Source organism: Talaromyces proteolyticus (assembly GCF_021365285.1).
Source record: "Talaromyces proteolyticus strain PMI_201 chromosome Unknown BGW36scaffold_4, whole genome shotgun sequence".
Taxonomy (NCBI): domain Eukaryota; kingdom Fungi; phylum Ascomycota; class Eurotiomycetes; order Eurotiales; family Trichocomaceae; genus Talaromyces; species Talaromyces proteolyticus.
The window spans coordinates 2,788,457-2,807,287 of record NW_025764280.1 but is presented as its reverse complement, the minus strand read 5'-3'; the positions used below and the strand labels follow the sequence as shown (position 1 = coordinate 2,807,287).

The 18,831-nt window shown below is 45.3% G+C and overlaps 7 protein-coding genes across 7 annotated transcripts; 3 read left to right on the top strand and 4 right to left on the bottom strand.

The window, feature by feature from the left end:
* Positions 1 to 338: 338 nt before the first annotated feature.
* Positions 339 to 2,183, bottom strand: BGW36DRAFT_396014 (amino acid/polyamine transporter I; the record flags this gene model as incomplete). The annotated part of the gene is made up of 7 exons (XM_046218114.1): positions 339 to 776; positions 840 to 1,165; positions 1,222 to 1,245; positions 1,297 to 1,760; positions 1,826 to 1,939; positions 1,992 to 2,062; positions 2,121 to 2,183. The coding sequence occupies 7 exons, from the start codon at positions 2,181 to 2,183 to the stop codon at positions 339 to 341; spliced, it is 1,500 nt and encodes a 499-aa protein (XP_046074795.1).
* A 1,504-nt stretch (positions 2,184 to 3,687) lies between these two features.
* BGW36DRAFT_425884 (uncharacterized protein) lies at positions 3,688 to 5,051 on the top strand (the record flags this gene model as incomplete). Its single annotated transcript, XM_046220178.1, has 5 exons — positions 3,688 to 3,870; positions 3,922 to 4,035; positions 4,078 to 4,299; positions 4,363 to 4,505; positions 4,562 to 5,051. 5 exons carry the CDS (start codon positions 3,688 to 3,690, stop codon positions 5,049 to 5,051), a joined length of 1,152 nt encoding a protein of 383 aa, XP_046074794.1.
* A 1,387-nt stretch (positions 5,052 to 6,438) lies between these two features.
* BGW36DRAFT_357716 (uncharacterized protein) lies at positions 6,439 to 7,439 on the bottom strand (the record flags this gene model as incomplete). The annotated part of the gene is made up of 2 exons (XM_046213903.1): positions 6,439 to 7,002; positions 7,065 to 7,439. The coding sequence occupies 2 exons, from the start codon at positions 7,437 to 7,439 to the stop codon at positions 6,439 to 6,441; spliced, it is 939 nt and encodes a 312-aa protein (XP_046074793.1).
* Positions 7,440 to 8,064: 625 nt separating this feature from the next.
* BGW36DRAFT_425882 (putative RNA binding protein) lies at positions 8,065 to 9,706 on the bottom strand (the record flags this gene model as incomplete). The annotated part of the gene is made up of 2 exons (XM_046220177.1): positions 8,065 to 9,516; positions 9,569 to 9,706. The coding sequence occupies 2 exons, from the start codon at positions 9,704 to 9,706 to the stop codon at positions 8,065 to 8,067; spliced, it is 1,590 nt and encodes a 529-aa protein (XP_046074792.1).
* A 1,175-nt stretch (positions 9,707 to 10,881) lies between these two features.
* On the top strand, positions 10,882 to 13,597 carry BGW36DRAFT_140393 (Sds3-like-domain-containing protein). The gene is made up of 5 exons (XM_046209435.1): positions 10,882 to 10,903; positions 11,182 to 12,231; positions 12,281 to 12,350; positions 12,403 to 12,889; positions 12,947 to 13,597. The coding sequence occupies exons 2-5, from the start codon at positions 11,292 to 11,294 to the stop codon at positions 13,565 to 13,567; spliced, it is 2,118 nt and encodes a 705-aa protein (XP_046074791.1). The 5' UTR covers positions 10,882 to 10,903; positions 11,182 to 11,291; the 3' UTR covers positions 13,568 to 13,597.
* A 513-nt stretch (positions 13,598 to 14,110) lies between these two features.
* Positions 14,111 to 15,156, bottom strand: BGW36DRAFT_375548 (uncharacterized protein). The gene is made up of 3 exons (XM_046215782.1): positions 14,895 to 15,156; positions 14,698 to 14,822; positions 14,111 to 14,602 (listed from the first exon to the last, which is right to left on the bottom strand). Exons 1-3 carry the CDS (start codon positions 15,023 to 15,025, stop codon positions 14,511 to 14,513), a joined length of 348 nt encoding a protein of 115 aa, XP_046074790.1. The 5' UTR covers positions 15,026 to 15,156; the 3' UTR covers positions 14,111 to 14,510.
* BGW36DRAFT_375547 (putative mRNA cleavage and polyadenylation specificity factor complex subunit) lies at positions 15,136 to 18,494 on the top strand. Its single transcript, XM_046215781.1, has 8 exons — positions 15,136 to 15,941; positions 16,039 to 16,204; positions 16,258 to 16,388; positions 16,436 to 16,639; positions 16,694 to 17,042; positions 17,088 to 17,890; positions 17,947 to 18,017; positions 18,077 to 18,494. The coding sequence occupies exons 1-8, from the start codon at positions 15,610 to 15,612 to the stop codon at positions 18,211 to 18,213; spliced, it is 2,193 nt and encodes a 730-aa protein (XP_046074789.1). The 5' UTR covers positions 15,136 to 15,609; the 3' UTR covers positions 18,214 to 18,494.
* The last annotated feature ends 337 nt before the right edge of the window (positions 18,495 to 18,831 follow it).

The following is an 18,831-nucleotide window of genomic DNA, read 5'->3' as shown; positions in this document are numbered from 1 at the left end:
TTTGATTGGGCTAGCATAGGACATAGTATACCCCCGACCGAGTCGCTCACTATAATTTTCGTTTGTTTTTATTTAGTAACATAACGTCTGAGTCTTATGCAACGCAATATTTGAAGTTCCTATCTGCTTAAACTAGCTAGGAATGGTCATGATTCCTCAATCGTTTGACCTATCACTACAGGTGCTATTCCGGTACCTATTTCAAATTAAAATCAAGCTTTTTGACCTAGGATTTTGTAATAAAGTGACAATAATAAATACAAGCTAGTAAAAACATATGTAGGAGATAACTATCATACTTTTAGATGAATGAAATAAAAACGTAAGCCATCCACCAATCAAACCATCGTCCTGATACGCGATACAGGGCCCAGATAGACATGCCTGGCAGAGAAATAATAATATACAAGCGCAACAATAATGACACCTCCAAAAATAGCAACACTCCAATTCATCGTACCCGCCGTGACATCCTTGCTGACCGGGAAAAAGCACAATACCCACACTAGAGAGAGAAAGATAAGGGCGACTGTCTCAATAATGGGTGCCCATCTGGGTCCAAGACTCCAGCGGGCTGGAGGAATAGGTTCTCCGCGCCATCGCTTTAGTCTCAGGCAGAATGTCGATATTATATATGATGAGAGGAGGGACGCGGTCCCGAGAGACATGATAGCGTTGAATGCCACTGATGAGCCGATATTCACCAGTGACAATAGACACACGATGATAAGTCCTATGCATAACGCATTTAATGGAACCATGAAGTGTCGATTTACCTGTTCATCGTAAGCATTTCTGATGGAGATGAATTTTTCCCCCAAAACTATGGGCTAACTCACATGCGAGAGAAACTTTGAATAAGGAAATCCATCATCGCGCGCAAATGCAAAGAGCTGTCGAGAACTAGTAGCCACATTGCTTATTGTTGCACAGAATTGTAGGAGCATCATCAAAATCGTCAAGCCGGTGGTTGCTTGCACGGAGCCAGTGGCATTAAGAAACACCTGAATAAACGGGAATCCCGTGGAACTGGCTAGCACCTCATCAATGTCACCAACGCAAAACGCGTAAGTGATGATCATCACCAGCCCGGTTACGCCATTGATAATGAGAGTCCAGACCATTCCTAGAGGGAGGGTCCATGATGCGTCGCGGATTTCCTCGGCTATTTTGAATGATTTAGCATATCTGGATTGAGGAACAGTTAGTGATGAAGTTTACCCATATGAACAGCAGAATCGGGCCCTGTAGCTGGTTAGTTAAGTCATGAAACTTTCACTTCAGTGATTTACTTACCAATTAACGCATATACAGGTGCAACTAATCCCACAAGACAAGAAAGGCCATTATCTCCCCATCCTCCCCGGTCCTCTACCGACAGAAAGACCTGAGACGGCGTCTTTCTCGGTGCCAGAACCCACAAAGGAATGAGAACGGCGAAAAAGCCAAAGACGTGTATAATCAAAATCATGCCCTCGATTATGGGCAGTTTCTGCGCTAAAAATGTGTTAAAAACAAATGCTGTAGATGCAACTGCAATCACTAAGACCGTTCCGTGCCATGGCTTGGGATCGTATGTCTCCGGATAGTTGATTGTCAAGAGACCAGTCAGCATATTAGCAACAGTATAGCTGCACAGAGCTATTCCTGTATGCCAGCCAAGGACGCACACCCAGCCAGTGATGTAGCTGAGAAATTTCTGACATTTCCGTGGCGCAAATTCAGACACCCAGTGATATTGACCACCAGAGGTGGGTGCTCTGTAGGTCAATGTATCAGCATTGAAAAGCCGTTGTGGGAGTTGAAACGGTTAATAAGGATTTACATGGATGCCATCTCCGCCATCGACAACACAACCGCAGAAAACCCTAATACTCCGCCGATATAGGTGTAAATCATTCCACCAGCTCCACCATCAGTCAAGCCATATGAACTCCCGCTTTAAACTGGATTAGTTACTGGACATGTACATACGGTAGGGACAAACATACATGAGAACTGCCTCCCAAGTACACATTAAAACTGCCGTGAATCCTAGCACGGATAGAAACCGAAAATTACGCTAATAATTGTTTGTCAAGGTTCTATACCAGCTTATACAAGATGCTCTCAGTGCTTACATTTAGTTCCTGCTCCCGGCCAATCCTCAACATGTCGTCTCTATCACGGACAGTACCTGCCATCCTTGAAGGAACATGGCGCAATCGCTTCTCGGGAGCCAACAGCATGTCATTGGGCCCCAGCGTCTGGGTGCTTGTTAATGAGTCCATGGCTGGATATGTGTGATTGAAGATTATCTGAGACCGATTTTAGATTGCAGGTGTAATGAGGATGGCAAAAAGACCATCCCGCAGTCACATAGTCAGTCGTTTCGAGAAGGGTTTCGAAAATCGAGAGGAATTCCGGCTTTTCTAGTGTTTCTCAGTCAAGACTACGTAATATGTATGCATGGAAGTCCCGAAAACCCGGTCTTCACGCAGGTCGGGGCTTCTCTTGATTAGTCGCGTGGCTCCTGGCTTCAGATCGGATTTGATGGATGGCAACTCACGGAGCGGAATTCGGACTTACTTTGTGAAATAGATTTGCGAATGAGTCTAGACTAGTATGGTATAGCACGATCTAGGAATTCCTTTGAGTGTGGAATCGATAAGATGAATGTAAGTTGAGTTTAATTGCCAGGGGTTAAGTATACTCGGCTCCATCATCCGCTTTTCAGGATCAGCAATGCTAGCGATTCAGCCAGAATCTGGAATTAGGAATGGCTCAAGCCACAAGGCACACCCTAGTTAATTTATCAGGGACTAGGCTGCCGTTTAATGCGCTGAATTATCTCTGTAATAATTAGATTCGAGGCCAGCCAAATGGTCTGCCTGCCCCTACCGAATACCGACAAGCAACCACTCGATCAAATAATCATCGTGACATTGTTTCAAATACACATATTTGACAGATAAGATTTTCCTAAAGTTTACAAAACCACAGTAAGCTAGAGGAGTACCTCGGCTAGAGCATAGTGGGCGGTCTCCTTACATGTTCCTCTTTCGTTGGGAACAGACGCATTTTCCAATGCAGATAGTACGATAGCCTTCTAAGGGAACATACAGATGAATCACTAGATATTTCTCTTGAAAACCCCCACACATTGTTAATAAGTAGCAAATGAATCTGTATTCTTGAAACTAACAGCACGTCTCAAAACCTGACTCGGAATATCTATCAAGGTGCAATAGTGTGTTGGCTGATGCAAGGGGGGAATGTGTGACCTTTTCGTGTCGAAGCGCCTTGCAGCTCCCACGCAGTGAGGAGGCGTATAATTCAACTCCATCAAGCCAGAAACATTCCTGATTCTGGTTTTTACTCAGCCAAGTATTGCATATTAGTAGCGCTAATTCAATTTCTATTCAGTCCCTTCCCTAAGGATTTCCCGAGCATGCGGCGCTGTTGCAAAGCCTTTTTCAAGTTATGTTTGGGAAATAATCGAAGCAATACATCTGAAATAAAACTTTCATATTAATAAACTTTGTCTGAGAATCCCTTGTTTATGGATGTTATTCGTATGAAATGTCAAATACCGCTCAAAGTTATTCGCATCATCTCTAGCAAAAGATTTGCGATTCCTCGGGAAGCAAGAAGGCAATGAACATGGCTTTACACTTGAGATAATGTTGACAAGGATCATTTCACATTATGTCTGAGCACGACGGGAATCGAGCCTATGTCATCGATTCAACCGATCGGAGAGGGTTGATTGTAATCACAGCGACTGTGTTGATGTCATGGATGATACTGTGCTTCTGTATTCGACTATATACTAGAATATGGATTACTGGATCATGCAAATGGGACGACCTTTTTGCCGGGGTTGGAACAGTGAGGACAAAGAAACGTTTGATCTAAAGCCTCTACTCACAAATCTCCCAGGCGGTAGGTGTTGCTCAGGTTGGGGTTACGCTTAGAGCTGTTGGGAATGGGTTAGGAAAAACAAACGAATTGCTCAGTCCCATTGAACTGAGGAGCTCACAAAAGGTTGTTAAAGTGAATTTCTTCCGGTCTTGTACTAACTAAATCCTGTTCTAGGATGCATACATCGCCAACCTACTCTTGATTATAGGCCATTGTGCAGCCAAAACATCCATCCTGTTCTTGCTTCGGCGGATCCATAGCGATAAGGCGTTTGTGCGAATCTGCAACACGGTTCTAACGGTTATATTTCTATGGATAATTGCTTCAGCTCTTGCTATGTCGCTGCAATGCAATATGAGTGACCCATGGTTCTTTGATAAGCAATGTGATGCTCCAGTGAGTATTCGGGCGTCCTTCTGATGTCAGTATCGAGAACAACCCTTTTGACCTTTTTCCAAGACACTTCGCTGGCAGATTATTGCTGCTTTTGATCTATTGATTGAAATTGCTTTGTTTGTCATGAGCGTGTCTCTTGTTTGGAATCTTCATATGAGGTGGACAGGCAAAGCAATAGTTGTGGGATCCTTTGGGTGTCGCTTACTGTGTGTCATGACTCCATTCCTAAATATCATAAAAGCTATGGCTAATATACACATAGTATAATACCCATATGTGTGATACGGCTGTACTATCTAGAAAAGGTTTGGGAAAGCTTTGACCCGAGCCTCGAAAGTGCGGATCTTGTCATTCTCAGCCAATTCCTCCTTCATTACAGCATCATGGCAGCAACGATACCGTGCGTGAAGCCCTTCGTTATAGCATTTAATACAGGATGGGGTCAAGGCCTATCGAGTGGTGGTAGCAATCATTATTATTATAAGAGGTCGGCGTTGAATACAATAAACAATCCCGCTGGGTCAGACCAGAATGCCCGATTGCCAAATCCAAACAGCAGTTCCTTCGAAGACACATATCACCACGAAGCCCATATCTCTACAGGGGCCTCTCTTGCGTTTATGAGGAGCGGGGATGAGCGTTGTGATTCAACGAGCAACTCTCACATTCAAAACATGACGATTCGGCAGACTAGAGAATGGTCGGTAGAGCATGAGTGTATAGAGATGGATGAGCATCCGAGACAGAGATAGAGTTTTAGATCATTCTTGAGTTAAAATGCATCACCGACAGCTTACACGTTTATATTACTATTTATACAAAGTCTACGGGTGAAGCTGTTGATTAGATCGTACGAGTTGACGTCTGGGTTAGGGCTGATTATCCACGAGTTTCCGTTTTTGTACACGCCAAGCCATTCCGGGCCAGTGAATCGGTTTAGCTGGAACAGAGCAACAGCAAGTTCTTTAATTATGATAATTTTCTATTAAAATATCTCTTTGGCTTGGATATTGAAGAAATCTAAATATCGTCCGTGTCATCGAACTCGAGATGGCGCGAGAAAACGTCCCTATCTACCCGAGAAGCAGCAACACCAGAGTTCAAAGACGGATTCGGAAGTTTTTTCCTCGTCGATTTTTTCGTACAGAGATTCGGTGTCAGGGGACATATACTTTATAAATCCATGTCAGTAAGATCACGATTTATGGTGTTTGGGTGATGGCGAATTAGCTGACACCCATTTTTTCGGTTGTATGTATTCTCTTAATGAACTCTAAGTCGCAAATAGAATTCTATTCTTTCAAGGTGTACCAATTGTCTTCTCAGTCACTTTGCTGATTTGGAGTCGGGGTGATGAGCAAGATGAAATCAATAGAAGTCTATGCTATCTCACGAAGTATTTATTTACTCGATATTCTTTGTTCATGATTATTCTCGTGTAATACGAGCCGCATTGCCAAGTTAGTCCTCGATGCCTGGAAGTTGAAAAGTTTTTCAAGTTTTCCAATACTTTTGAGACATTCCAGGCAATGGCAACAGAAATTCATTGATATGTAAATTCAGCGTAGTAGAATATGAGAACGAAAATGTTATGCCTTGAATTCTATTCCAGGTTGAAAATTTCTAATATCGCACTATGTTCTAAAGTAAAAAATTAGATATACAATTAATTAACCGGAAATAACCGGCTGCAGCATAGCAAGTGTGGCCCAAGTTTCCTTTGACAGTTGCATTTGCATACTCGTAATGACAGGTTAACCAATTCAGTAAGTAGTTGTACCTAGTACGTTGTGACATACTACAATTCTTGATATCAATAGCACTTGAGCTCATTGATCCTTAAAAGTTCCTAATTCCTACACTGTGGTATGAAATATTCGTTGACAGCATTTAACTGACGCCGTCTTAGAAGTTTCAACCGTAGGTGCTCTGCTACCATTGGTATATGGAAAACAGAGGTCTTAAGAGACAGGGCCCTGGACTCATTTTGAACATTTATTATTTCACAAGCGAATATGACTGAAAAAGAAATATTCTAAATTTAGCCATGTACGCATACATTGAGGAAGATTTGAGTTGACACCGTATTTGCTCGGTTGATTTGATCGAACCTGGACCAGAAATTGTCTGAGACACTACCTAAGTAGCCCAAAAGACTCTCACCGACATACTTTCAAGATTATTCTGCCACCCCGGAAATCGCGCTCGTATCCATACAACGACTTGGTCACCAACATTCATGTTCCGCACTGCTTGGCCGTCCAAAGTTTTCCTACCACGGCCTTCCTCTTCCTCAATCCTGTCTGCCTCGGAAGATTTTGGATCAATATCATCATTGTATTTCCACACAATTTGATGTTTGGTAGAATCTTGAGTTGCAGTGCGATTGACTTGGAGTTTTCTAGGCTCCGGAATCATTGGCCTTGGGTTCCACGGTTCCAATTCTCCTCGGTCCTCTTTTTCTGCGTCTGCAGTGTCTGGGTTTTGGTCTTCTTTATTTTCATTCGCGCTGTGTTTGTGATTGGAGGGAACGATATATGCGTCAAACCAAGTATATGAGCCTCGGTATGTTCCACGATGACTTGCATCGCCACCCCAGCCTTGGTCATGGGAAGTGATATCAAAAACTATTTTTCGACACGGATGAATGCCTCTGTGTAATAAAGTCTGCGGCTGTTCTTCCTTCCCTGATGACTCATTTTCCTACATCACCAATTAGCTCTATAACCCCATACATTCTTCCTTAGAAAGATGTGTAGACGAACCTTGCTGCCCTCCTCTAAACTAAAACACAGCGGTGGAGTTCTTAAGCATTCCCGATCCTCATCGGACCTCACCACGTACGGTGTCGTCTCCAATGTCGTCACCACACTTGGCCAGTACTCAGCTTCATCGATGATCATATCGACAATTTCATTCGGAATGGCCTGTCTCTTTAGGCCTAACCGGTGTAGTAAATCACGGATATTGACTACATCTTCGATGCTGGGGTAGAACTCGCGTTTCTCGTCGCCAGGATTAGCTTTGGGGTCAGCCGCCGAGGCGGATCCGCTGATTCGACTACTTGTCTTTGGCTCGCGGTGAGCCGGCAATGGTGTACCGCCACGGCGTGGAAAACGGGAGAAGGGGGAGCGGTGCATTATAGCGCTATTAATATAGTGTAGGAGACAAAAGAGTGCAGTGAGAAGTGCTATTTCAATGAATGGAACCATTCGCCCCTTGTAGAATAGCCGAGACCAGGGAGGCAAAAGTGGAAGGGGGTAAAGGTTGAAGACTCGATAGAGCCAATGATTATTGTTATTATGGGGAATCCACACTCGTGGTTATATCAAAAAAGAATCGGTTTGTCGGGAATTATAAAAGGCTGATGTAATTACAGTCAGGTTGAGTCTGGCACGAGGTCACACAGATGTTTTTATAATCGAATGTATGAATGAAAGGATATATTTCAGTTGGATAAGGTCAGTAAATACGGGTATGCATCAATGTCAATAATAGAGTGTTGCCTGATGCCAATTATTGATCGCCTGAAGCATGACGTCGACGTGACTGGCAGTGGGGCTGTCACGTTTTCTAGATAGCTTGTCGACCAATCACATTAGAACTGTAGAAGCACGTGACGAGTATGTATTGATTTTACCCATTACATCGATGAGTTAGAATCTGTCGGACTATGATTGGATTGATATTGAATGTACAATGAATGGCTGCTTTGCGGGTTTTCATACACAAGCGTATCTTCGTAAATCCAAATAGCTCATTTTTCTACGACCTGTGACGGTTCCCCCCAGAAGCACGATATGCCGCAGCACGCCGAGAGCTGCGATTCTTCTTTTTCAACCCACGAGATTTGGCTCTGACCTTGAGTTGACCGGCCCCTTCGACTGCACGCTGACCCTCAAAAATAAATGGCGTGCTACCATCGCTATTTCGGACCTTGGCTGCACCAGCTCGTCCAAAAAGCTTATTAGCTCGACCACCAAGAGTGTCGCGAGCGCCGTCACCTCGGGCACGACTGCGTCGATCCACGTCGTGTTTCTTGGTCACCTTTTTGGCTCGTACAACACGTAGTTTGCGAGGCAGTAATGGGGGAAATTTCTTGCCATCCAAGAGCAACGCTGCTTCGAGACAGGTAGAATCGTAGAATTGAACATAGGCAAAGCCTTTGCCAACACGAGTCGCCTGGTCACGTACCACTCGAACTGACTCCACATTCCCACCGCCAGCATTTTTCTGGCCGCCAGTTCCTGTATGAGCATTGAATGTACGCCATAAGCCTTCCTCAATATCTGCCGGTGTTGTGTTCTTCTTTTTGGGAGTTTCGCCTTCTTCATTGGGATCGTTTTCAATATCAACGAAATCGAGATTCCCAACAAACACACAGCGTTTGTTGTCTGTCTTAGACGGATGAGCAACACTGTCAACCCGCAGGTGGCGATCAAGCACAACAGTGCCATTCAAAGCACCTGGAGCTTTCTGGGCGGCAGCCTTTGTAGAGTAAACGGCGTAGGCATTGGTGCTAGACGTGGTCGAATCCTTGACCTCCTTATTCGCAAAGGCCGCACGTCGAGGAACCCCTAACTTAGTTCCATAAGCAGTAGAGCGGAAACGAATTGATTCCAGTTTGTGAGGGATGTCAGAGTTTGGCAGAGTAGATAGGAAAGATGATAGATGCTTCATGAGTGTTCTCTTAGCCGACTTGGAAGTAATAGCAGAATTTGAGACATTAGCTAAGAAGACCGTACGGCTTGATTTGTCGAGTTCTTGGGCTTCACGTTCTCCAGATAGAGCTTCGTGTACAGGTGCGGGGCTGTTTTCCTCGTCCGAGGACGCATCATTCTCTGATGGACCATTACTTTCATCAGAATCGTTAGCCTTGCGCTTCTTTTCTTGGGCCGCCCGGCGTTTGGCTTCTTCTTTCCGCTCTTCGCGGGCCATCTTTTGCATATAGACATCTTCGAGATTATCTGCCGCACCTCGCTTGCGTTTTCGGCTCGTACGCGCGTCTGTGGATGGATCAGTGTGGGAATCCGCGAGGGATTCCTCATCACTTTGGTCTGGATCCTGCATTTCTTGATCGCTATTTTCTTCTTCATTGCCGGACTCTTGTTCATTATCTGATTCATCATCTTCAAGCCTCGTCTTCGTGGCTTTGGATTTAGAAGGACGGGAAGCTAATTCGGTGTATTGTATGGACGGGGCTTGCACTGGTCCGGCCTAGAAAGCTTTAGCATCAATGAAGGTGATAGATTATGGTAGAGTAAAGTACGCTTTTCTCGAATAGAGAAGCCAGCAATGGATCAAACGGTGCATCACTGGTCAGGATGGATGTTGCGATACCCTCCCCATTGGCTACGACTTCTGCAGCATTGGACTCGGTAGACTTGCTCTTAGATTTTTTCCCCATGATGGCTATTCAGAACTGAATCTCGAGGGCCAGGATACTCTATCGAAGGCAAGTTGGGCTCTGTGGAAATGCAATAAATGAAAGAGCGACGGGTGTGCCGTGATTGTCCAAACTTTTTTCGCGGCAGAAATTATTGCAGTGCTTGGCGTGGGAAGCTTCGTTATCTTATCGGCACGTGACTGTCGATAAGAATCCTCCGTCATCGCCTGCCTTCTGCAAGCGTCTTGCGTGTGAAATCCAGGGGTCAAACGCAAATGAATGCTTGTAACAATATATTATTCTCCTCACTATCTAAAACGACGACAAAATTAGTCGCGCTGAATTACGACGCTGGTAGGGATTTGGCATCCGTCTTGCGAAATACTCGCTTCAGAGACCGAGTGAGGGCCATGTAGAGCATTGGCATTGGTTACTGTAAATTGAACCTCACAACTAGAAGCCAAATATTTGCTATTCAGAATTCTTCCCGTAAATCGAGTGTACTATTAACGTACTCTTATGTTATTTTTGCTGGCAGAGCTTTCAGCGTGACGAGCAGCCGCATCCGGGTTTAAGTCACGTGTAGTCGCCAGCCGAGGGCGGTAAAGAAATACCACGATTCTCATTGGCTGGGCGACGCGCTGATTGCCCCGGATAGGTCATGGGCCGCGTCGATAGGCCGGCGCATCAGCGGCAGAAAAACACCGCCCCGGGCAAGGTGGTGTCGCTCCCCCAAATCGCCGGCACAGGGACTGACCAACTCTGCCGCACCTTCTGACCTGTACAGAATGCTGGCCAGCTTGATCTCTTAGACGAACGAGCCTCCCCTACGGTAGTCCTTCTATATCATATACTATTCTGCCCACCATTTGACCGCCGTCTACCTTTTCGCTCGCTCTGCGCTTGCTTGCTCCCCATCTCTGCGCCGTCTTTCTCCGCCTTCGGGAGCTCCCTCGACTTGCGACCTCCAATGTTGACCACTGTCGTTCAGCTGGCCCTGCTCATTTCGCACAGTCCGTACGCCTTTCGCTATTAGTGCCGCCATCGCCCATCGTCGACGCATTACTTCTCGTTCCGATTCATTGATATCTTCGTGTGGAGGTCTCTGCGTGTCGGTGAAGACCAGTGTCGGCGGGGGCGCTGAACGGTGTGAGAAATACTCTTTCCTGACGCCACATAAGCAACCTCATAGAATCGCACGCTGCGCGCTACTATACGGTACGTTTATAGCTCAATTATATTTTTTGCGATCACTCTATACTTCTCCCTGGGGTTCCATTGTCGCTTAGCTGAGGATCGCCGTTGCTTGCAAAAGTCTTGCAGACGGTTGGGAATATTTAAGACCACAAGAGCACAATCACTGAGCTTTATTGACTAAATATTCCCCTTGAAGTTTGTTGTTGCATTTCACTTTTCTTTGTTTTGCAGCTTTTTCTGAATTTTTTTACTGTAGAAGAAAATGTGCATGAATCTAGTTGACAATTCTCTTTTTCTAGCCATCCCTCAACCTCAGCACGATCAGCGCTCGGATTGTCAAGTTCTTGACAATCCGCCCTTTTATACCTCACTTTTACATTACTAGCTGCCAGGCTTTCTCTCCATACTTATGATGGATGTAATCGAAAGCGCCGAGCCCGTCGTGCAGTCAACATCTGCTGTTGATTCTGCTACGTCCGGCCCCGACGCCAGTATGTTCATTGATGATCCATTGGGAGACGATGATCGATCCAGCAGCTTGAGTGAAATAGACGATGTTTCGGAAAACGAACTCTTCGACAATGAGCCACTGCATGCGCAAGAGAGTGCATTGGCCGAAGCAGACTCTGAAGCTGAAACCGAACGATTAGAAGACTCTCCTCGTCATCCTCGTAACTTGAGGAACATCAATCTGAGCTCAACAAATCGCTTCGAAAGTAGCCCTAGCAAATTAGCGCAATCTACCACGTACGACGAGGCCGATGACGATGAGCATGAAATGGATGAAACTCCGAGCAAGGCAAGACAGTTGTCAAATGAAAATGGTGTCATGGGTGATGAAGAGGAGGACGAAGATGACGAGAATGAGGAAGAAGACGAAACGGGTATCGCCGCCGGAGATGATCCTGAGAAACTACCCACGCCTCCTGATGTGGCTGGTAAGAAGCGCAAGCGCCTTCTATCAGCAGACGTCGAAGCAGATCTTGGCGATAATGAGCCCTTACGAAAGCGACGTGGGTCTTTGAAGAGTGAAATTGGTGATGAACTCCCCATAGAGACGCCATTGTCCCACGAAGGCACCGAAGACGCTAGCAAGCACGAGATCTCAAGAAAAGGCACCCCACTTGAGGATGCGCAAGATCTCGATGTCCCAGCTGTTGCAACTCGAGGAAAGAAAGGCAAAAGAGGGAAACGAAGAGGGAGGAAAGCGAAAGATGCCGATGAGGATATGGAAAACGGTGACAGCATCGTTGAAGGCACCGAAGACCAGTTACAAGAGGATGAGGAAACTGGTGAGGCGGGAGACGATGCTGATGATGCCGAAGCTACTGCCAAGTCCGAGGAAGAGAGTACGTTTATACAATTCCGTTGCATGATGTTGTGTCTAACGTCGAAAAGTGGCTAGGAAAGTTGCAGCTATCGACGCCTTAGGTATTCTGGAGAAAGAATTTTCAACCTTGCGCGATAAGTAAGCTTAAGCACAACCATCGATTAGGGGATTTTATACTGACCTCGAACAGGATATATGATGAGAAGATAGCGAGGGTTGATCAAGAATTGGAACAGCTTACCAGTTCAGAGCCAACGCATCCAGAGCTACTTCGGCAGTTGGAGTGTGTCCGACGCCACCGAGATACCAAAATCAAGTATGAACGCACGCTGTTTCAATATCGCCTCCAATCACTCTTGAGCCGGAGTTTGGCCGACCGTGCTCAGACTCATAGCACGTTTTTCCAACGTGTTCGGGATACTCGGGAAAGGCATTCTACTGCTGTCAGTAAACATTTTTACGCCATCCAACATGACCGTTTCAAAACAGAAGAGCTTGGCGCACATCATTATATTCCCTTCCCTACAAGGCGGTCGCAGCAAATTTCACAGCAAGCAGCATACAACCAAGAGGTGTCAGTAATGGCAGGAGTCGCAAAGTATGTCGGCTTCCCAGCAGCACCATCTTTATCTGCTGCCCGTATCGCTGAGATCGATGAAGATTTGGAGAAGATGGGAGTAAGTTTTCCGACTTTTGAATATTGGCGGTGTGCAAAAACTAATTAAAATGAATAGATCTCCATTGAACATCGACCAGTCATGCCACAAGGTACTGGTTCCATCCGTGGGACTATATCCGCAGGGCTACCCCGCTACAATACAGCCGAAGAGAGCTTCCAGGAGGTCTCTACTTGGGGCAATCCCCAGATCGCGCAGACAAACAGACAGTCTTTCATGTCGAACATGGCTTCCTTCACGACTCCAGCATCCCAGAAGCGAGTTGTTGATATCCACGCACCAAATGGATCCGCCTCGACGATAGCGGACAACGCATCGGCGGCTAATTCTTCAACGGCAAATACGCCATACGGTGTGGAGCAAGAGAACAGGCCATTCGGCGCAGCTCCTTTCAACAGTATTGATCACGATAATTCAGGCAGAAAGACGGGATTCCGATCACAAAGTTCGTCGCCGCTCGATGTACGTAAATCGTACCCGAACCAAAAACAATCTGTTGAGAACACGAGGCACGATGCGACGCGGAATTCGGGATTCTCGCCGCCGACTCGGTTTGGGCTATTCGGTTCATCGAAGCAAGAGACGTCACCTCCATTATCAAGCAAGCCGCTGGGCGGCATTCACTCCTCCGCCGGACTCGTTACTGGATCTGGATCAAGCCGAATGATTGCGCGGTGACATAAAACAACCACAATTATATTTTATTCCTCCTGCCATCATTAGCTTTATACCAACTGCTATGGTTTCTTCTTATTCATTTTTGTTGCATTATCTTTCTTCTGTCTGAAGTTGTATGTTACCAACATCGATACTGACAGAGGTTCTTGCCCTGCAATGTTCTTTTTCTTTTTAGCACATATTAACGATAATTCACTGCTGTTATTCAAGCTTAGAAAACGGAAAGACGGGCTTGTTTTTGATGAACATGGTTTTCGAGGGAGTCTTGCGGCGTGACATGGAGAAACTCTCAACGCATAATATCGCATGGCATGCACGAACTTTGTCAAGGGTCGTCACAATAAATACGAACAGCACTCTCCTATTATTTGTGCTTATTTGTGTATATACGAGATACGGATTGGGTCTGTTTTTTACTCACTTTGATTTACAAATGCAACAGCAAGGTGTGAGTTCCAGCGCTGTTGAATAAAACTATATGTATACCTTTCATGTTCAATACACATAGTTTTATTGAAGATAATTTCACTTTAAAATAATATACCAATAAAATAAATAGCACCAGGAGAGTTCTATATTCGTTTCGTGTGAGCAGTAATAAGCCTTGGGCACAATTTCCCCTTGGCTCTGTGCTTGGTTTATACAGGTTCGAGTAGATCACCATCCGAATCTATCCATAGAGACCAGTCTTCCCGACCATGATCTGTGTCAACGTAGTAGACAATGGACCTTGCACGTAAAGTCTGACATAATTGTATCTACACAAGACGTATATGCAGGGACATAATAATTCCGGGGCCAAACAACACACAGGCTCTGAGTCATGCCAACATTGATTCCAGTTCTCAAACTCCAATTCGGGATAGAATACATAAGAAGTAGACATGAGGGTATTTCGAAGGATTGAAGTATCGTACATCGCCATCAGTCAAAAAGCACGAATCTACTTTTGTTGTTGACTGTTTACTGTCGATGCTTCGGGAACAACGACATCAGAAAAATCCTCTTGACCCACGGCACGAATCGTAAAGGCATCTATGTAGAGATATCCGCGTTAGCTGAAAGTGATTCTTGTTCTTGAAACACCAGGCATTCGCTTTCACTTTGGAAATGGAAAGGGAAGAACGTACAAACTCCAACAGTGAATACACAAAGCCCTAGCCCTGTCAAAGCATTTCTAACTAGATACGGCCGCCGAGCTCGAAGCAGGGCAGCCCCGGCACGATAGTCTTTGCCGTAATAACTTGAATTGAAGCTGTTGCAGACATATCAGTACAATCCGGATGGTACACAAACTGCATTGCTGAGTAGACGGATCAAGACGTACATTCCGGACGGCATTTTCAGCCTTGGCTCAATGCCCTCGAGGATTCGCTTTTGGCTGAAGGAATCAACAGGTGAGGTCTGGAGTTGATAATTTGATATGGAGAAATCGGAGAAGAACGGGATAAGCCACATGTCTTGGCATCATGTGGTGTGGCTGAGCCCGACTTTTACTGTTTATCGGCAACCCGATTCACTGCTACAATCGCCCATACGTTGATGAGAATAATTCAATTTCTTTTAGCTTTTGTAGTTGTTGAATACCGTATATTTCAGATCTAGGGATTGCTACTTTGTATTACGTACTTCTCTAGTACTAGTTGCTCACAGAGGTGTGGCGGTGCTGGAAATCCTGATTGGCCGATCGTCCGCCTCATTTGCGTGTTGCTAGCCTGACAAGCTTCAAGCCAGGACTGCTTCACTCGCGACAGACGAGGAATGACTTCGGTTTTTCGTTCCTCTCGTTATTTTCAGTCCCACTATTAAATTTCAAAATTGCTTCAACTTGCGATCTCGATTATGCCGTGATTTTCCTTATCCCGTTCTATTTTGCGACTTCTCACGCGACAAAGAAACTCCAACTCATTTGACCCGCGTGTCCGACTTGTATGCCGTCAACGGACAACCCTCCATTTATTTCCCCATCTACATCTGCATAGTCGGACGACACTTGGCCTAATTGTAGTGGCTCCTGCAGCTATCATCGACGACGAGCCACAATGGCTCAAGTCAACCTCAAAGACCAACTACACCAGCTCCAGGCAGCGCGAAACCTGGTGCTGTCCGACGCTGCGCTCTACCCCCAGGTTGTGCAAGGCATCCTCCCTATTATCGGAGTCAATTCGCGACTGGAGCTACGACGATGGGGCTCGGAATTTCTAGCAGAGACTTTCGCAAATCCAGCACTGGCCACGACGCAGAAAGAGGAACTCGCCGCAACCGTTCTTCCAACCGTGCGAGAGCTTCTCGATAATAATGCGGAAGATGCGGTAGTGGTTCAAAACGTCATCCAGATTGCGGCAAGCTTATATCCGTTTGTCTTCAGGCATATGTAGGTGATCAATCTTTCCTTATAGTATATCGTAAAATGTCGCCCATCAACCCTAGTAGCTTGTTCCTTGTTCTAGCTTCTAACTTTGTTTTCTTAGCATTCGCCATCCAGACGATAAAATATTATGGGAGCAGATGACCGAAATCAAGCATAGCATACTCAAAAGGATGGACTCTGCACCGCATCCAGTTAGGGTGTGCTGCATAAAGTTTTTGCAGAAGGTTGTCCACATTCAAACTCCCGGCCCTATAGCAGATCCAAGGGTACATTCTGTCTTCTGTCTTAGCTTAAAGCTCTGTATTGACAACTTTTCCAGCGGCCGGAAAGAAACGAGACATCTATCGCTATCGTTCCTCGAACCCACCCTATACTCATCATACCCAATCTAGAAGCGGAGGCATCAGGCTTGTTAGATCGACTTTTAACAGTCCTTCAAGACAATTCAGAGTATGTGATATACTTCTACACATGGGAACTTAGCTGACTTGAATTAGTGATGCAATACTAGTGAATGCGACTTTGAATTGTCTGGCGATTATGCTCCGAACTCGGCCCAGTATTGCAAGCAAGATACTCGAGACAATTCTTAATTTCAATCCTATAAAGACAGGGAATGGACCTTTTACTCCGACTATGCGAGTGAAGATCAAATCTATGGAGCGTACAACTCGTGCCGTTCTAATTAACATTCTAAAAAGGTGGATACTCATCGATGGCCTTTAGTCATGTCGTACTAACTATATTTTTCGTAGGAACCACAATCATCCAATGGCTGGAAGAATGCAACAGTACATTGAACGGCTTACGCAGAACTGCCTTGAGGTCTTCGACGAGTCTTCCCGCAAACGTGCCCTTCCTGTAGAACCGACGGACGGTCTTGATAATGCGAAGAGAGCAAAACTAGGCGTCGATACACCACCTCAGCTCAAAATACCCCCTATGCCGGCAGGCCCTAATAGTTATGCCCAACTATATACTCTTACTGAGGATTTGGGACTGTCTTCCTTTGATGTGAAACAACTTCCGCCTGAACTGATTGTCAAAATTGCCGTGGCCGTACTTGGAAGAGTCGATGCCAATGCCTTAGTGCAGGCGACAGAGGTAAGTTTATCTATCTAAATTTCGGATATAAGCTAATCTTTTTAGGCTATTCGAACTCGGTATCAGACTCTTGCAGTGGAACAAGCCAAAAGTCAAGCAGCGGCTGAAGAGGAGGAGGACGATTACGAGCCTGAATATCAGCCAGAAGATGTACCCGAAGAAGAAAAAGAAGATATCACAGCAGCGATTTTCGGTCTTGAACCCGAATTGGGCCCATTCAAACTCCCCAAGCCACCTCCTATGACTGAAAACGAAGCGGGAGAAGTCGGTCGTGCCGCTGCTGAACGTGTCTTTGAAATGATGGTTGCCGCGCCTTCCAAGCCAGTTGCCAAGGGTGCAAGCAACCAGTCAGAACGGAAGGGGTTCGCACGTCTCGCTGGAGGCTCTCTCGACACAAAAGAAGCATGGGTTATCATGCTTGTTCGTATGGCAACGCGAGCTCCCGCTGGCTTAGAAGCTGCTTCAGGCGAAATCCGAAATATGGACGGTTCACCTACGATAGCAACGCATATTCGTGAACTTCTGTATCGTCATATTCTTGAAGACTTTCGATCTAGGATTAATATCGGCATTACATGGCTTAATGAGGAGTGGTACAATGACAGGCAACAAATGAAAGCCGCATCAGCATCGTCGGAGGATGGTGAAGCAGTGACGGTGCCTCTACATTACGATTCTTGGGTACTACGCCTTCTAGGTGGTATCCTGCCGTATCTTGACGCCAGAGATAACAAAGTCCTGATTCGATTCCTAAGCGAGATTCCAGAGGTTACGGCGCCGATCATCGGCCGCGTACAGACTCTCGCTCGGGATCCTGAGCGTGTTAATTTATGTGTCCAGACTTTACAGTAAGTTTCTGATTTTCAAAACTAAAATTATCAAAACCAAGTCTAATCATTTTTAGCTATCTCATTATGCTACGGCCTCCTGCAAGAGAAATCTGTTTAGACGCCTTGGAGGAAATCTACAAAACCCGTGAGTTCCCCTGCATCCACCATTACGTACAAGAAAACTAACGCATTGATGAACTCCAGACGAGGAAGCTCGTCCAGCAGCCGGTAAAATCCTTTCCAAGTGGCGAGCACACGTTATTCAAGCACAACAAACGCAGGATGCACTGCCCAATGCGAATACAGCCGCCATTGCCAATGGAGTTCAGGCTGTCAGCTAGTTCTCAGAATATTTTTTTAACATAGAACGGATGTGTCCAAATTATTATGCTCAATGTGTGATGAACAGCAAACAGATTTCTTGGGATGTATACTATCGTTTCTCTTAGGGCTGTATTTTATTTTTAGAGGTCAAATGCGATCTTCGATTGGTGCGGCGACGTTATATGTGATCTGCATTTCCTAACGCCAGAATGGTTTTGCGACTATGTCTACAATGTGCCACTTCAGCAATTCATAATGTAGAATTCAGTTCAGGATCAATGTGAAAAACGTAGGATGAGTTACGAGTTTGGTAATAAAGAGATTACAACTACCGCATTGCCATATCCGGAGGTTAGGAAGTATTTTCAATCCAGAGATGATAAGAGTTAATAGTACTATTTCCACACTGGAACAGAGACAGTAATAAGCGACCAGCAGGAACATTCAGGACATATCTAGATAATACCAATTGATTTATTCATTTCTAACCATTATCTTATATTTACACATTATCTAGATAAATGTGCGCTACAGTAGCACATAGTTAAGGAAATATAGATCTGTTTTGATCGATTCACGGATATTACCGCTATATGGTGGGACCCCGCTTTTAAGATGACACTATCCAATCAATA

Excerpts from the sequence above, each read along its gene's own strand:
- BGW36DRAFT_140393 (XM_046209435.1), top strand. The coding sequence starts at position 11,292 with ATGATGGATGTAATCGAAAGCGCCGAGCCCGTCGTGCAGTCAACATCT. Across the intron at positions 12,232-12,280 it reads TGCCAAGTCCGAGGAAGAGA|TGGCTAGGAAAGTTGCAGCT; the intron begins GTACGTTTATAC and ends AACGTCGAAAAG. Across the intron at positions 12,890-12,946 it reads AAGATTTGGAGAAGATGGGA|ATCTCCATTGAACATCGACC; the intron begins GTAAGTTTTCCG and ends TAAAATGAATAG.
- BGW36DRAFT_375548 (XM_046215782.1), bottom strand. The coding sequence starts at position 15,025 with ATGTGGCTTATCCCGTTCTTCTCCGATTTCTCCATATCAAATTATCAA. Across the intron at positions 14,823-14,894 it reads CTGAAAATGCCGTCCGGAAT|CTTCAATTCAAGTTATTACG; the intron begins GTACGTCTTGAT and ends TGTCTGCAACAG. Across the intron at positions 14,603-14,697 it reads TGTATTCACTGTTGGAGTTT|ATGCCTTTACGATTCGTGCC; the intron begins GTACGTTCTTCC and ends ATCTCTACATAG.
- BGW36DRAFT_375547 (XM_046215781.1), top strand. The coding sequence starts at position 15,610 with ATGGCTCAAGTCAACCTCAAAGACCAACTACACCAGCTCCAGGCAGCG. Across the intron at positions 16,389-16,435 it reads GTCCTTCAAGACAATTCAGA|TGATGCAATACTAGTGAATG; the intron begins GTATGTGATATA and ends GACTTGAATTAG. Across the intron at positions 17,891-17,946 it reads TTATGTGTCCAGACTTTACA|CTATCTCATTATGCTACGGC; the intron begins GTAAGTTTCTGA and ends AATCATTTTTAG.